Consider the following 14,969-nt stretch of genomic DNA (forward strand, 5'->3'; position numbering starts at 1 on the left):
CCTAACTCTACTTATAGTCCTTATTATATTTAATTTTATTTCTACTTCTTTTAATTATATTTGTACTTCTCTACTCTTCTTCTGTAGAGTATCTAATAGTCAATCAAGTCTCATTGGTTAACTATTCTCCTTGTTGTGGCTGCATTTTGTAGTTGTTTAGATGTGGCTGCCACCGCATTGAATTTGCACTGCTGCGAGTTGTTGTTGCAGGAGCTGCTTGTTGTTGTTGTTTTTGTTTGGGCTGCCAACTCCAAGAGTTGATTAGAAAGTTTATTCAGCTGCCTCTCATGCTACAGTTTGTTGTCATTGTTGTTGTTGTCATTGCCTTTTGCCGAGTTGCTCACTTGTTTCCATTAAGCGGCGAGTTTAGCAGGTCGCGAATCGTGAACATATGTGGGTGCCCCATTTGTAGCATGCAACTCATATCCTACTGCCATGTACAATGTATAGTAAACATTGTATATGTGTGTGTGTGTGTGTATGGGTGAGTGTGTGTGTGTTTCCATGCTGCTTATCGCTTGGCTGCGCTGTCGCTTAGCATAAAAACTATGGCACATAACTTTTCCTAATTAATTTTTAATGTGCGAAAAATGTTTTGTAAATGAGTATTCACTTCACTTTTTCACATCGCACGGTCTAATCTAAGTATGGGCTACAAAATGACTTTGTGACAGCGATAGAAATGACATTACACTTAATTTAAGCTGGGTGAGATGAGAATTTAAACATAAAAATTCTTTGGAAAGAGAAAATATATTTATTATTTGGAATTAAAAAAGACTTTAAAAACATTTACGTTATAATAACTTCCCATTCCTATCATACCTTAATTCTCTGGATAATTGCTTTGGAATATTCAAACGAAATGTCAGTGTTTCTGAAATGTGAATGTTTTAATTAGCCGACCATAATTTACGAGCTACTACAAATTCAAATCATCAATTTATTCCCATAATTTAATTACTTTTTAATAACATAAATTTATTTAAAATGATTTTTATGAATTCTTATTCAATTTAAGCTCGAATTGTATTTAATTTAAGACCAGCTTAAATTTGATGAAATGTTACAGAAAATATTACAACACTTGAAATGAACAGAAAACTATTATAGAAATATGAACAATTGTTTTGGCATTGCTTTTGTGTTGCTAGAGATTTGTAGATAGATTTTCATTACTGATATACATATCACACCCCAGTTTTAAGTCCCACTTTACAATAAAAAAAAATCTAGCACACAAAATTCTTTGTGGAATTGTTTTAAAAATTCACTTTCTCTTTAGATTCCGCATCGATTATGAATTTCTGCTGAAATGCAAACAGTTGGTGTACGTTCTGCAGACATTTTTGGATATGTTCTGTAACTAAATCACACTCACATTCATGTCGAATGCAAATTAATTGAAAATGTTTACCCTAGTTGCACATCCGGTCTCAACTTAAAACTAAAATAAACGTATTTGCTATTGTTTTGGAATTGAGTGCCAACTCGAAGAAGAAAAGCATTTTATTTTTAAAATGGGGAAATTTGTGCCACGCCCTTAACTGTTGATTGCATGCTCAAGTAACGCACTAATTGCATGTGGTCCGAGTTACATGGATTCACACCCATTTTCCCTACACACAAAAGCAGACACACACTCACACACACACACTCAACACACACACAGTGCCAATGACACATGTCCAGCAACGAGCGAATTGAGGAAAGCAAAATGGAAATGGCAAAAAGAAGGGGATAGGGAAATGCAAACCATGCTCCGAGTTTCCATCGCTCCATTATGGGCTTTATAGAACACATTTTGCACACAGTTCACAGTGCCTTTAACTAACAGTTTTTGTTTTTGTCTTATGTCATTGCATTTTGCAGAGATTTGCGTTTCAATCACTTTGAGAAGCTGCCGTCCGATGCGTTCCATGGGCTTTATCAGTTGACGACGCTTTTTCTCAACGACAACGAGATTTCGCTTGTGGAGGACGATGCCTTCAACGAACTTATATCCTTGCGGTATCTTTATTTGAACAATAATCGTCTAAGCCGCTTACCCGCCAACATCTTTCAGCACTTGAGGAGCTTAGAGTCACTGTAAGTATAGACACACACAAAAACCGTTGCAATTTCGATTTCAATTTCAATTTGAGTTCACGTTTAATTAAAAAAATCGCGTATTCGCCACGTTAACGACCTTCAACTTTCTGTTTCACTCTATCTAACTGCAGCTATCTGGATGGCAACGACTTTTGGCAACTGCCTGTTGGACTCTTTGACAATCTGCCGCATTTGAATCGCCTGTAAGTTACCCTTTTCCCATTCCTATTTCTCTCTTTGTACTGCTGAATATTTTACTTACCATTTGACGTTGTTCGTTTTGTATTTCGTTTTTGGTTTTCTGGTTGTGTTTCTGCAATGCAGCTTCCTGCATAACAACAAGCTGACCAATCTGCCATTGGAAATGTTCAACAAATTGCCGAGCCTGAAGCAACTGCGTTTGGATGGCAATTCGATTGATTGCAACTGCGGTGTCTATTCACTCTGGCGTCGCTGGCATCTGGATAGTCAAAGGGTGACCATCACATTGTCCTGTGCCCAGCCGACAGCATTGCAACGTCTCAACTTCAGGCAGCTCACAGAGAAGCATTTCCAATGTGGTAAGTTGCAAGTGCCAATGACACTAGCTGAGTTTCAAGCTTAAACCTTAGATTTATTTTAAAAGTTCATGAAAATGAGTAAATGGAAAAGGAATATATATTTTGCATAGCTCTAATAGCTCTGACAAGTTAAAGGTTTTTATTTATTATGAAAACAGGTATATAAAGTTAATCCATTTAAAATGTGCAGAAGGCATATCTAACGAAAAAGTTCTTGAAAGCTTTTAGAGCTTTAAAGCACATAAAATTAAAAAGTAACCTAAACCATTTTACACAGAAACTCAGTAAGAGGTCTTATCTATTAAACGAGCTTTCAAGCGCTTAAACCGCTGTAAAAGCACATCGAAGCTTTTGATTTATCTAAATAAATGGTTTAAATACGTTTTATGCCTTCAACTAATTACTCTGTGGAAAAATTATTTTATTAGGAAACTTTCAAAAGCTTTGACGACTTAAAAATCACATAAAAGCTCTTGATTAATTATAACAAATTAAGTGAATAGGATTTGTTTTTCTCCACACTTGCTCACTAGAGTCTTGTCTAACAATTAAGAGAAACTTTAAGCCAGTGTCATTTGAATAAATATGAACATTTTCGATTATTACACACAGTCAAGCCTGAATTGCTGGCGGGTCCCCACGATATGCATGTGAATAGCGGCGAAACGGTGGATATGACCTGCGAAGTGGAAGGTCAACCGAAGCCGGAGCTTATTTGGATGCAGAACACCAACGAGATCGGTGTGGAGCAGGCACCACGAATGCAAGTCCTTCCCAGCGGTTCACTGCGCATCAATGGAGTCGAATCGAATGACATTGGCATCTACGAGTGCATTGCGCGCAATGAAATGGGCGAGATCAAATCGCAGCCTATACGCATGATGGTCAACGATGCTGACAGCAGACGGAACAGCCAGCATGACCAACACCATGACGTGTCCAGCAATCAGGTGTGGGCCGCTCCGGATGCGGATGCGGATGTGGATGCGCAGGGGACACCAATGCCACCACATTTCACCCAACAGCCGCATGACCAAATTGTGGCACTACATCGAGTCGGACACGTGCTGCTCGATTGCGTTGCCGCCGGTTGGCCACAGCCAGACATACAATGGTTCTTCAATGGTCGCCCACTGTCCCAGTCCACGTCCACACTGCAGCTGCAGGCCAACGGCAGTCTGGTCCTCCTCGAACCCAGCCAGCTGACGGCGGGCACGTATCGTTGCGAGGCTCACAATAGCCTGGGCTCTGTTCAGGCCACTGCCCGCATCGAAGTCAAGGGTGAGTTCTCTCCACTGGGAGTAATGTGTCCAGATTGTGCACCATTAATGTTCCTCCTCCTCATCCTCTCGCCTCTCATTCTGACCATGCTCCCATTTCACAGTCACAACTGTCGCGTTTAACACAATTTTCAGTCGATTTAATTTGTATTGAGTTACCAGTTATCCGGCCAGCTTTATAGACTTTCAGTAGGCCAGTTGTAACTTCGTTAGACCAACAGTTTGTTCATTCCCAATTGAGCGTCCATGATTTAAGTTAACTCTCCATCGATAGCACTGTGTATATTTTTATTGCAGGCAATTGGATTCTGTCAAAGGCTTAAGATTAATTGGTTTCATAAAGAACTTTACGAATAGCGATTTTTTCTTACTTTCTACCAAATTTATTGGCATAGTGCTTAATGTTTTTAATTTTCGGCAAAGCAAGAGTTGCAAGACTGAGTATTGAGAGCATTTGTAGACTTAATTTAGAGACCAAATAATGATCAAATGACATTCCGCAAGAAAATCGAAACAGTTTTGAAAAATTTAAGCTAGTAAATTTACAAGTTTTTAACTTTTCCAATTATTTAATTTTTTTGTTGTATTTTTTGAAGATTTTATTCTAATTTCTATAGCCTAATTTCGTAAATACATGAAGATTCATTATAAAATTAAAATAAAATATAAATTAAAATAATTGTATTTGAATCCCAAGATTACGTAAAGTAATCTAAAGCAGCCAACACGTAATTCGCATTGTCATGAATACAGAGCTTGGCAAAAGTGTTTAAATGTTTGCCTTTATATCTTTTATTGCAAAGCCAAACAACGTGACGTGACTGTACTTTTAATGACAGTAGCTAGACAAAGTAGTGATCTGAGGGGTGTGGGGGGGGAGGGGGAGAATTTAGTGTTCAGTCAGCCCCTTAATCACAAGGGCTCATTATAATTTGTGGTCACAGCACAAAATGAAGTGCAAAATGTGCACATTATTTTGCAAATTAAGTGCAAAAATTATAAACTATTATGAATGCAGCACGCACTTTATGCAACGGCGGGAGGCGGTTGTGTTGGGGCGTGGCAGTTCAAGCAGTCAAGCGTTGCGTTTGGTCAGCATAATTAACTCGACAAACACGCACAGAGACAAACCAAAATGGCGTCTAGTTTGCAGATTGTTTGAAAAGCGGCAAAAAGTATGCTATGAAAAATAGTGTTTGCATTATGTATACGACCCGTGGGACGCAATCAAAAGAGGCAAGAAAACAAAATAAATAACAACAAAAGACGCATAGAAAAATAACCGCCAGCTGCTGAAATGCTGTGATTTTTTTGCTTGCCCCATTTTGTTGCTGGTGCTATTTGGAGCGGTAGAAATTGCTCAAATCACTCAATACGCCTCGTTGCATCTGGTTGCAGATTTACCCGAAATTTTAATGGCACCACAAAACCAAACAATCAAACTGGGCACAGCCTTTGTGCTGGAATGCGATGCCGATGGCAACCCGCTGCCCAACATAACCTGGTTCTTCAATGGCCAACCTCTCCAGTCCAGCGCCGACCTGCTATTGGAGAATGAGAACACCGAGCTGGTGGTTAGCGTGGCCAAAGAACAGCATGCTGGTAAGCACGGCATTCAATTGCTGACATTCATTTGAAATGCGAGTATTTTCATGCATTTTGATGCTAACATTTCAGGTGAATATCTCTGCATGGCACGCAATGAGAACGGTGAGGTTTTGGCGTCTGCAACGATTAGAGTGGTGCAATCGCAGTCACCACCGCGTTTGGCCATTGAGCCGAGCAATTTGGTGGCCATTACGGGCACCACCATTGAGCTGCCCTGCCAGGCGGAACAAGCCGAAGATGGACTTCAAGTAAGTTGTTGAAAGTTTGCTTCTATTTGCTAGCCACTTGCTGACATTTGTCTTCATCTCTCTCTCTCTCCTCTCACAGATTGTGTGGCGTCGGGATGGACGCCTCATCGATCCCAACGTGCAATTGACTGAGAAATATCAAATAAGTGGCACTGGCAGTTTGTTTGTCAAGAATGTGACTATCCTCGATGGTGGACGCTACGAGTGCCAGCTAAAGAACAAATTTGGTAGAGCCACCGCATCAGCTCTCGTTACCATTAGGTGAGTACACAATGGGTTATAGGAAAACTCCATTGCTATCAATGCGCCAAGTTCCGCTCAAAGGAAACAACTTTCAATGTAGTCTCAAAGTACTCAAAAGACAGACGAACAAACTTACAAACAGACGGGCTGTACTTAAATGCATTTAAGAGCACGCCAAACTTGCTTAATTAATTGAAAAATAGTTGTAGAGCTTGAAAGCCGCCAAAAAATAAAAATAAAACCATAATACGCGTACTTATTTTCAGGCACCGTGGTGCAAGTGTTTATATATATTTTAAATAGACAATTTGGAGGGATTAAAGTTCAGCTTGCATTGCATTTAACAATCACTTAAGTTGACTTGCGTTACACAATAGTGTCAATAGCCCCACTGTGCAGTCCATTTGAGACGATAAAAGCAAAATGTACAGCGAAAAACTATGGCACACTGGTTTAATCGAAATAAAATAAGAGTTTACTAAAGACATTTTAGAAAACTTTAATTTAACTCACGTGAAACTATGAATTTATGAATGTTAAATCAAAATTTAAAAATAAATATGAGTATTATGTTGCATTTATGTAAATAATTTTTAAATTGTAATGTATCCATTTACTATTTTGCTTAGATAATTAACTCAGGAACTAAAAGTTGTAGCCAGATTTTTAAGATATTTATTTAAATTCATAGAATTGTTCAGTTTTTTTTGTGGTTGACTTTATTAATAAAATTAATGACTTGTTTACGTTAGTGACATTTCTTTCGTTTTTACCATTAGTTTGTCAATCTTTCTATTTTTAACCTTTGTCCAAAAATTCTATTAGCATTTAAATTTTAATGTTAATAAATTCAAATTCTGCACTACTGTGCCGCTGGCTAAATTTTAAATAATCTAATTGCTATTTTAGTTTAAAATGCCAGTCCGTAAGCTCTATAAAAATATAATTTTTAAGTTAAACTTTTAAGTTGCTGTTGTTGCTGTCCCACTGTGCCGCTGGCTAAACTGCATATAAAATATGCACTAAAAGACATCAAAAAGCGGCGACGAAAGCACAAAAGTTGCTGTGCCAGTTGGCAGCTTTATAAAACGTGCCAAGAAAGGACAAGAAACGTGAGAAATACACACACACACACACACACAAAGAGAGAGTGAGAGACACTCAGAGACAAGTTGAGTGCAGGACGAAAGAGAAGTTGTCATGGGTTGAGACAACCGCACAAGTTGTTCAAATTGCCCAAATTGAAATTGAGTTGACAAGTTGTGCTTGGGACTGGAACCTGGTTGCTTCTTCTTCGTTCTAACAGAAACTTTTTAAAGCCGAATCCATGAAACAAAATAAAGAGGCAACGTGCAGCAGGCCTTAAATCAATTTGGGGATCTGGCAATTATAAAGCAAAAGCCGCACAAACGGTAAACCACAACAGGCCCACAAATGCAGCTGCAAAAGAAGAAACCATAGATCCGAATCCAAAGGCGTTGCTTACGCAGCCATTTTTAAATGCATAATGCAGCGGGAGCAGAAGAGAAAGAGCGAGAGGAAGCTGGTGTAGTCTTCCGGCTACCATATGACCTGTTTCCCTTTATGAGATTATATGTGTGTTGACTGTGTGTGTGTGTGTTTGTGAGCTATGAGTGCCTTGTGCTGTGCACGCATCATTTAGTTTCGCTTGCCGTACACAGCAGCAACAGCAGGAGGAGAAGAAGAAGGAAGAGCTAGCGAAGCAGGAGAGACAGAAGCAGCAGCAGCTGCGGGCGCCCAAGACTAGCAGGATGCAGGCGCAGGCACAGCAGCTGTTGTTGTTGTTGTTGTTGTTGTTTTTGTTGCAGGGGCAGGAACGGCTTACAGTTGTGCCAGCAGCATTAGAAACTTTACTCATTACGCTGTGGCAAGCTCAGTCGCGAGACCGCAGCAAAGCGACTGAAGGCAGCGGGTAAAATTGAAAGGCAAAAAAAAGAAAAGAGGCCAAACGTTAAAAGTGAAAAAAATTACGAGTATGCTGAGTCACAGACCAAGAACGGCTCTAACGCCATTGTGTATGTGTGTGTAAGGCACAACGTCACTGAGGCAACAACACCAAGTGAAAACCGCTGAAAGCAGCGCCAACAACAACAGCTACAACAACACAAAAAGCAGAAGAAAGAACAACTGAAATCCGCCTAAGTTGTGGGTAATGCTGGCGTAAAACAAAAGCTTATCCTGTTACTGGGCAGCTACTGTAGTAAGGGGTACGCCGGCCACGGAAATACGTTGCCATTGCCACACAGCATGTGGCAGACACACATACTCAAATAGAAAGCTAAGCCAAGAAAAGACATACACTAGAAAAGCTGACAAAGCTGCGCAGATTGACTTGGAAAATACACTTCAATTGCAGTGAGAACAAGCTTGGAAAATGATTGTTAACAGGCTTGTTCCGAATTCCAATTTCTCTTCAATTTAACTAAAATCTGCATGTCGTACAGAACAGCAGACAATTGTTCTGTGAAGATAGACTTAGCAAAATCATTTCAATTGTAATGGCAAACAAGTTACGATATAATTGTTAGGCTGAGATGTTTCGAAATCCAATTTCTCTTCAATTTTTTTTAAAGGTGCAAGCATGCAAAACTGTCAAGCAAGAGTCAAGTTTAATTCTGAGTTCCAAGATCTCCTTAATTTCTTAATGTTAATTTGCTGCTATTTTTAGCATGTTTCTTTCTAATATGCAACACATGTCCAAAAAAGAGTTGGATCTTAATAATTTGCTATCTATAATGAAATATTGAAGCCTTTCATAGTTTTTAGAATTCAATTAATTACATTATTTTAATTTACATTTTCAGTTCTTCACAGTAATATATGTAAATTATTGCAGCCACATCAATTAATAATGGTCAAAAAAATGTCATGTTCAAGTTGTTTGATTTAAAATGAAACGTGTGCTTGTTTTGATTTTCAGTGAAAGGTAACCTATTGAAATTGTATATGCAATCATCACCTAAACACATAAAGAACCCATTGATAGTTGTACTATCAAACAACTTATACAAACTGCCTGTTAAATTCAATGTACCCTTTTAGCGAATGAACTGCTTCGGTTAGAGTATTTACGAACGCCCAGGCGTGCCAGAAAAAGCGCAGCCACAGCCACAGAAATGGCCGTGTGGCAGTGGGAAAATATGTAGTGTAGTTGGCTGTCAGTGGCTTGGCTGCCATTTGCTGGCTGGCTGGCTGGCTGGATTGTTGGCAGTGCGATAGTTGATAGTGAGTGGTAAGCAGTGGTTGTGGTGCAACAGGGTGTATTATGGTCGTTAAGTTATTACCTACCACGCCGACAATGCCAAAGTTTACACAGCGAAAGTTTCCAAAAGGGAAATTCCTTTAACGGCAACAGCGACGCCAGAGAAAATGTGAGGCATGAATTGTTGTTAATGCCAATGTTGTTGTTGTACTCAATGTTCTCGATGTTGTTTTTGTAGTTGCTGTTGTTTTTGTTGTTGTTACTGGCCAGAGCTTGGCGCGGATTTCGCTTAAATGCAACAAAAAGTGTGGCATAATTTTGTGCGCTGCCAAGTCAGCAATTGCCAACGGCAACCACCAAGCCAGGACCTGGCTGGGACCAAACGAAGACCCAGCACTAATGCAACAAAAACTACAACTACAACTACAACTACAACTACAACTACAACTACAGCTACAATTACAACTACAACAAAAATGTAAACTTTAGTTTTACTTGGGGATTTTTATTAGTCAACGGCCTTTTAAGGAACCTCCGGCGCAGCCAACAATTAATTGCAATTAAAGTGCGAAAACTGTGAAAAGTCGCGCTATCTTAATATTAATTACTTAATTTTTTTTCTAAAAGTTGCCAAAATATAGAGCAACTCTCGTAAATTGTAAATGTTTTTCAACTTTTTCGAATACAAAATGGGCGAAAAACAAAGTATGCTTTTTGAATAAGAAGAATATTTTAAAAGATAACAAGAAGAATACATATATGTAAGAGAGAAGAAGTACATAAGATACCAAGTATTCTATATTTTTACACCAAAAATCAATTGTCTTTAATATCTATAATACTACTTAATGATCTTAATTTGTTTATGAAGGATTGCTAAACATTTGTCCTTTTATCAACATGTTAACATAGCTTCAACATAGCATAACATATGTTAATATCGCTGTCTCTCTTGCCGCTGTCAATTTGTTAAAAAATTGTAGTCACTTATGTCGTTCCAGAAGAAAATTACTTATGTATTTATTGATTCAATATTTCGAATATGTAGATTTTAGTCTAAGACCAGCAGATTTTCCTAAACCCTTATCTTTTTTCTTTTTTCTTTCTCTTCTTTTTATTTTAGAAACAATGTGGATCTGGCTCCTGGAGATCGTTATGTGCGCATTGCCTTTGCCGAGGCTGCCAAGGAGATTGATGTGGCCATTAATAATACGCTGGACATGCTCTTCTCCAATCGCACCACCGGTGCACCACCCAACTTTGGAGAACTATTGAGAGTATTCCGTTTTCCCACTGGCCAAGCGAGACAACTTGCTCGCGCTGCGGAGATCTATGAGCGCACCTTGGTCAACATCAGGAAGCATGTGCAGCGAGGAGAGAACCTGACCATGGAGAGCGAGAAATACGAATTCAGGGATCTCTTGTCGCGGGAGCATTTGCATTTGGTGGCGGAGCTATCGGGTTGTATGGAGCATCGGGAGATGCCCAATTGCACGGACATGTGCTTCCACTCCAAATATCGCAGCATCGAAGGCACATGCAACAATCTGATGCATCCAACCTGGGGAGCTTCCCTAACGGCCTTCAGGAGAATCGCAGCTCCCATTTATGAGAACGGATTCAGCATGCCCGTGGGTTGGACAAAGGGACGCATGTATGCGGGTCATCCTAAGCCAAGTGCACGTCTGGTGTCCACCTCGCTGGTGTCCACTAAAGAGATAACACCGGATACAAGGATTACGCATATGGTAATGCAATGGGGACAGTTTTTGGACCATGATCTAGATCATGCTATTCCCTCCGTCAGTTCGGAGAGCTGGGACGGCATTGATTGCAAAAAGAGCTGCGAGTATGCCCCGCCCTGTTACCCCATTGAGGTGCCTCCAAATGATCCACGTGTGAAGAATCGTCGCTGCATTGACGTGGTCCGTTCCAGTGCCATTTGTGGCTCGGGCATGACTTCGCTCTTCTTCGATGGCGTGCAGCATCGGGAGCAGATTAATCAGTTGACCTCGTATATAGATGCCTCCCAGATGTATGGCTACAGCACTCCCTTTGCCCAGGAACTGCGCAATCTGAGCACGGATGAGGGTCTCCTCCGAGTCGGCGTGCACTTCCCGAACCAGAAGGCCATGTTGCCCTTTGCGGCGCCACAGGATGGCATGGACTGTCGCCGCAACTTGGATGAGAACCAAATGAATTGCTTTGTCTCTGGCGATATACGTGTGAATGAGCAAGTGGGTCTTCTGGCCATGCACACGATTTGGATGCGGGAACACAATCGCATTGCCGGCAAATTGCGTGAGATTAATCCACATTGGGATGGCGATACCCTGTACCAGGAGGCACGCAAGATTGTCGGCGCCCAGATGCAGCACATCACCTTCAAGCAGTGGTTGCCCCTGATCGTTGGGGAGAGTGGCATGGCTCTCATGGGCGAGTATCGTGGATACGATCCTCAGGTGAATCCCAGCATTGCCAATGAATTTGCCACGGCAGCTTTGCGTTTTGGCCATACCATTATCAATCCCATACTGCATCGCCTGAACTCCAGCTTCCAACCTATTCCTGAAGGTCATCTGCTGTTGCACAAGGCATTCTTTGCGCCCTGGCGTCTGGCCTATGAAGGTGGCGTTGATCCTCTGTTGCGAGGCATGCTCGCTGTGCCCGCCAAGCTCAAGTTGCCCGATCAGAATCTGAACACGGAGCTCACGGAGAAACTCTTCCTAACGGCGCATGCGGTGGCCCTTGACCTGGCTGCCATTAACATACAGCGTGGACGAGATCACGGCATACCCGGCTATAATGTCTACAGGAAGTTCTGTAATCTAACCGTTGCCCAGGATTTTGATGACTTGGCTGGTGAGATTACGAATGCGGATATCAGGCAGAAGCTGCGCGAGCTCTATGGGCATCCGGATAACATTGACGTCTGGCTCGGTGGCATACTGGAGGATCAAGTTGAAGGTGGCAAGGTGGGTCGACTCTTCCAGTGCCTGTTGGTGGAGCAGTTCCGTCGCTTGCGCGATGGCGATCGATTCTACTACGAGAATCCTGGCGTCTTCTTGCCCGAACAGCTCGTCCAGATCAAACAGGCCAACTTGGGACGTGTGCTCTGCGATGTGGGCGACAATTTCGAACAGATGACAGAGAACGTATTCATTCTGGCCAAGCATCAAGGTGGCTACAAGCAGTGCGAGGATATTCCCGGCATCAATCTGTATCTGTGGCAGGAATGCGGCAGCTGCAACAATCTGCCACCAGTATTCAGCTCTTTTGTGCCACAAACCTACACCAAGCGCAGCCAGCGTGCTAAGCGTGATGTCCACAACGAGGAGCAAGAGGTGTCCACCGCCGAGAGCTACGACAGTCCCCTGGAATCACTCTACCAGGTGAACGAGGAACGCGTCAGCGGTCTGGAGGAACTCATTGGCAACTTCCAGAAGGAGCTGAAGAAGCTGCACAAGAAACTGCGCAAACTGGAGGATTCCTGCAATGCTGCCGATTCAGAGCCTTTGCCACAGATCGTGCAACTGGCCCCCGCTCCACAACCCGCTGTCGTGAAGTCCAAGCGGAGTCACTGCGTCGACGACAAGGGCACCACACGGCTGAACAACGAGGTCTGGACGCCGGATGTGTGCACCAAGTGCAACTGCTTCCATGGACAGGTGAACTGCCTGCGTCAACAGTGCGGCGAGGTCAGTTGCCCGCCGGGCATTGAACCGCTGACGCCTCCAGAGGCATGTTGTCCACACTGCCCAACAATGCCAGCTGCTGCCAAATTGGTCAACTGAGCTGGTCAATGGACATTGCAATCTGCATATCGACTTAACGAGTAATCAAACCTTAATCTTAGTAGCCACATTAACTCTAATGAGCGTATTCCAGAGGCAAATAAAGTTAGGCACTTAAGTCCACACATTCACCTGTGGGATATTCTCCGAATAGTGTCCATCCGAATCCGACTCAAACTCTAATCGAAGACGCACACGCAGAACAAGCAATTAATTAATTAACTAAAATTTACTGCTACACATGTAATAATAAAGCACATTAATAGCAACTGTGGCACAGCATCTACTCGAAATTAACGTATTTGGTGTGTGTGCCTTCGGCAATCACAGCATTGTTTTTCTTATGTTTAAGCACACAGTCGATAAAGGCTAGATTCTTTCCGGCCCTAACCGTATTTGCCTCAATGAGCACCTCATCGCCGACACGGGCTCCCTTCAGGTAACTCACGTTGATTTCCACAGACACACCTGGATGACAGGGTTTGGACATCAGTGCATAGGTGGTTACCATGTCCACCAGTGTTGCCGTGTAACCACCATGCAAACCGCCGCCTTTGTTGATATGCTCCGGTGCCACCGTGAACTCCGCTGTACAAATTCCATCGCCACCGCCAAGAATTTTTACCTACACAGCATAAATTGCAAATTTGTAACTTAAAAATACAACCCACATTTTATTTTTGTTCTTAACCTTCTCCAAGTGGCGCTCAAAACCTGTTGCCTTGGCTATAATCTCTGTTATGTGCTTGGCAAATTCCAGTCCCTTTTTGCGTGTACCCATGCTGGATTGTTACGAAATTCGTGGCACAACAGAGAAGAAGCAATAACAATACTCAACATCTGTGCGATAACTTTATTAACTATCGATATACCAACAAGAATAATAATTAAAGAATATTCTCCATTTCGGTTGCACGATAGACGCCAGTGTAAAGTTTCTGTTTATTCAAACTTAGGGACCTCAGAGTCTATATCAACGAATTTGGTTTGTCCGCCTTTGGCAATGACTTTGCCATTTTGCTTTATACGCAACACACAATCAATGTAGGCCATTTTACGTCCAGCATGTACGGTGTTGGCATCTACCTCGACGATATCTCCACACTTGGCCGCAGCCAAATAGTTTACATTTAAGCTAGAGCTGACACCCGGATGTGAACCTTTGGTCATTAGGGCATAGGAAGTTATATGATCTACAATCGTTGCCATTAAACCGCCATGTAATGAGCCCTCGTGATTTAAATGCTCATCTTCCACTGTAAATTCACCCACGCAGCGTCCTTCACCGCCACCCGTTATTTTTACCTGAAAAGTTCAAAGGCCGCGGGTTATCGATGGATCTGTTTGAGTCAGCTGGTTTGCGCATCGACTTTAATTTACTATGGCGCGTTTTTCGAAGTGGCTTTAAAAAAAAACTTACCATTTTCGTAACACGGTTAAAGCCGGATCCCTTGCATGCATATTCGGCTATCTGCTTAAGCATTTCAATACCCCTCTTGGCTGCCATTGTGTTTTTTTATGTTGGCTTTAGCTCTATCACTAGAACATTACTTTTCTCAACGAAATGCGAAAATATACTGATGCAAGCGCTACATTCTGGGCGAAAGCAATATATTAGAAAACAATGACCAGATCCTAAATTTTTATTACTGTGCTATTGTGGTTTTCGATATTCATATCAGCTTTTATCAGTTATGACCCAAAAAAGTTCTTAATTAATATTGAGTTTTTATATGAACGACTTGATTGCTTATGAAATGAGCATCTCGATTATTTTATCAAGTAGATTGTTTTTATACCCGTTACTTAAAAAATAAGTAAAAGGGTATATTGTGTTCGTTGGAATGTATGTAACAGGGAGAAGGAGGCATCTCCGACACTATAGAGTATATATATTCTTGATCAGCATCAATAGCCGAGTC

The 14,969-nt window shown here is 41.6% G+C and overlaps 3 protein-coding genes across 3 annotated transcripts in view; 1 reads left to right on the top strand and 2 right to left on the bottom strand.

Annotated features, from left to right (window-relative positions):
- LOC117786617 (peroxidasin) overlaps positions 1-13,316 on the top strand; it is a 31,106-nt gene extending 17,790 nt beyond the window's left edge. The window contains exons 2-9 of the mRNA XM_034624955.1: positions 1,873-2,088; positions 2,223-2,294; positions 2,416-2,651; positions 3,264-3,932; positions 5,330-5,533; positions 5,609-5,787; positions 5,867-6,048; positions 10,377-13,316. Of these exons, the coding sequence (XP_034480846.1) occupies positions 1,873-2,088; positions 2,223-2,294; positions 2,416-2,651; positions 3,264-3,932; positions 5,330-5,533; positions 5,609-5,787; positions 5,867-6,048; positions 10,377-13,047 (4,429 nt within the window). The 3' untranslated portion in view covers positions 13,048-13,316. The remainder of the gene's footprint in view (positions 1-1,872; positions 2,089-2,222; positions 2,295-2,415; positions 2,652-3,263; positions 3,933-5,329; positions 5,534-5,608; positions 5,788-5,866; positions 6,049-10,376) is intronic.
- On the bottom strand, positions 13,262-13,876 carry LOC117786619 (acyl-coenzyme A thioesterase 13). Its single transcript, XM_034624957.1, has 2 exons — positions 13,739-13,876; positions 13,262-13,672 (listed from the first exon to the last, which is right to left on the bottom strand). Exons 1-2 carry the CDS (start codon positions 13,826-13,828, stop codon positions 13,331-13,333), a joined length of 432 nt encoding a protein of 143 aa, XP_034480848.1. The 5' UTR covers positions 13,829-13,876; the 3' UTR covers positions 13,262-13,330.
- A 10-nt stretch (positions 13,877-13,886) lies between these two features.
- LOC117786618 (acyl-coenzyme A thioesterase 13) lies at positions 13,887-14,765 on the bottom strand. Its single transcript, XM_034624956.1, has 2 exons — positions 14,468-14,765; positions 13,887-14,352 (listed from the first exon to the last, which is right to left on the bottom strand). The coding sequence occupies exons 1-2, from the start codon at positions 14,552-14,554 to the stop codon at positions 13,990-13,992; spliced, it is 450 nt and encodes a 149-aa protein (XP_034480847.1). The 5' UTR covers positions 14,555-14,765; the 3' UTR covers positions 13,887-13,989.
- Between the last annotated feature and the right edge of the window lie 204 nt (positions 14,766-14,969).

This window comes from Drosophila innubila (assembly GCF_004354385.1).
Source record: "Drosophila innubila isolate TH190305 chromosome 3L unlocalized genomic scaffold, UK_Dinn_1.0 0_D_3L, whole genome shotgun sequence".
NCBI classification, from domain to species: domain Eukaryota; kingdom Metazoa; phylum Arthropoda; class Insecta; order Diptera; family Drosophilidae; genus Drosophila; species Drosophila innubila.

Bases quoted from the DNA above. Each gene is read 5' to 3' on its own strand.
- LOC117786619 (XM_034624957.1), bottom strand. From the start codon at position 13,828: ATGGGTACACGCAAAAAGGGACTGGAATTTGCCAAGCACATAACAGAG. The intron at 13,673-13,738 runs GTTAAGAACAAA...TATGCTGTGTAG, and splicing joins TTGAGCGCCACTTGGAGAAG to GTAAAAATTCTTGGCGGTGG.
- LOC117786618 (XM_034624956.1), bottom strand. From the start codon at position 14,554: ATGGCAGCCAAGAGGGGTATTGAAATGCTTAAGCAGATAGCCGAATAT. The intron at 14,353-14,467 runs GTAAGTTTTTTT...TGAACTTTTCAG, and splicing joins TTAACCGTGTTACGAAAATG to GTAAAAATAACGGGTGGCGG.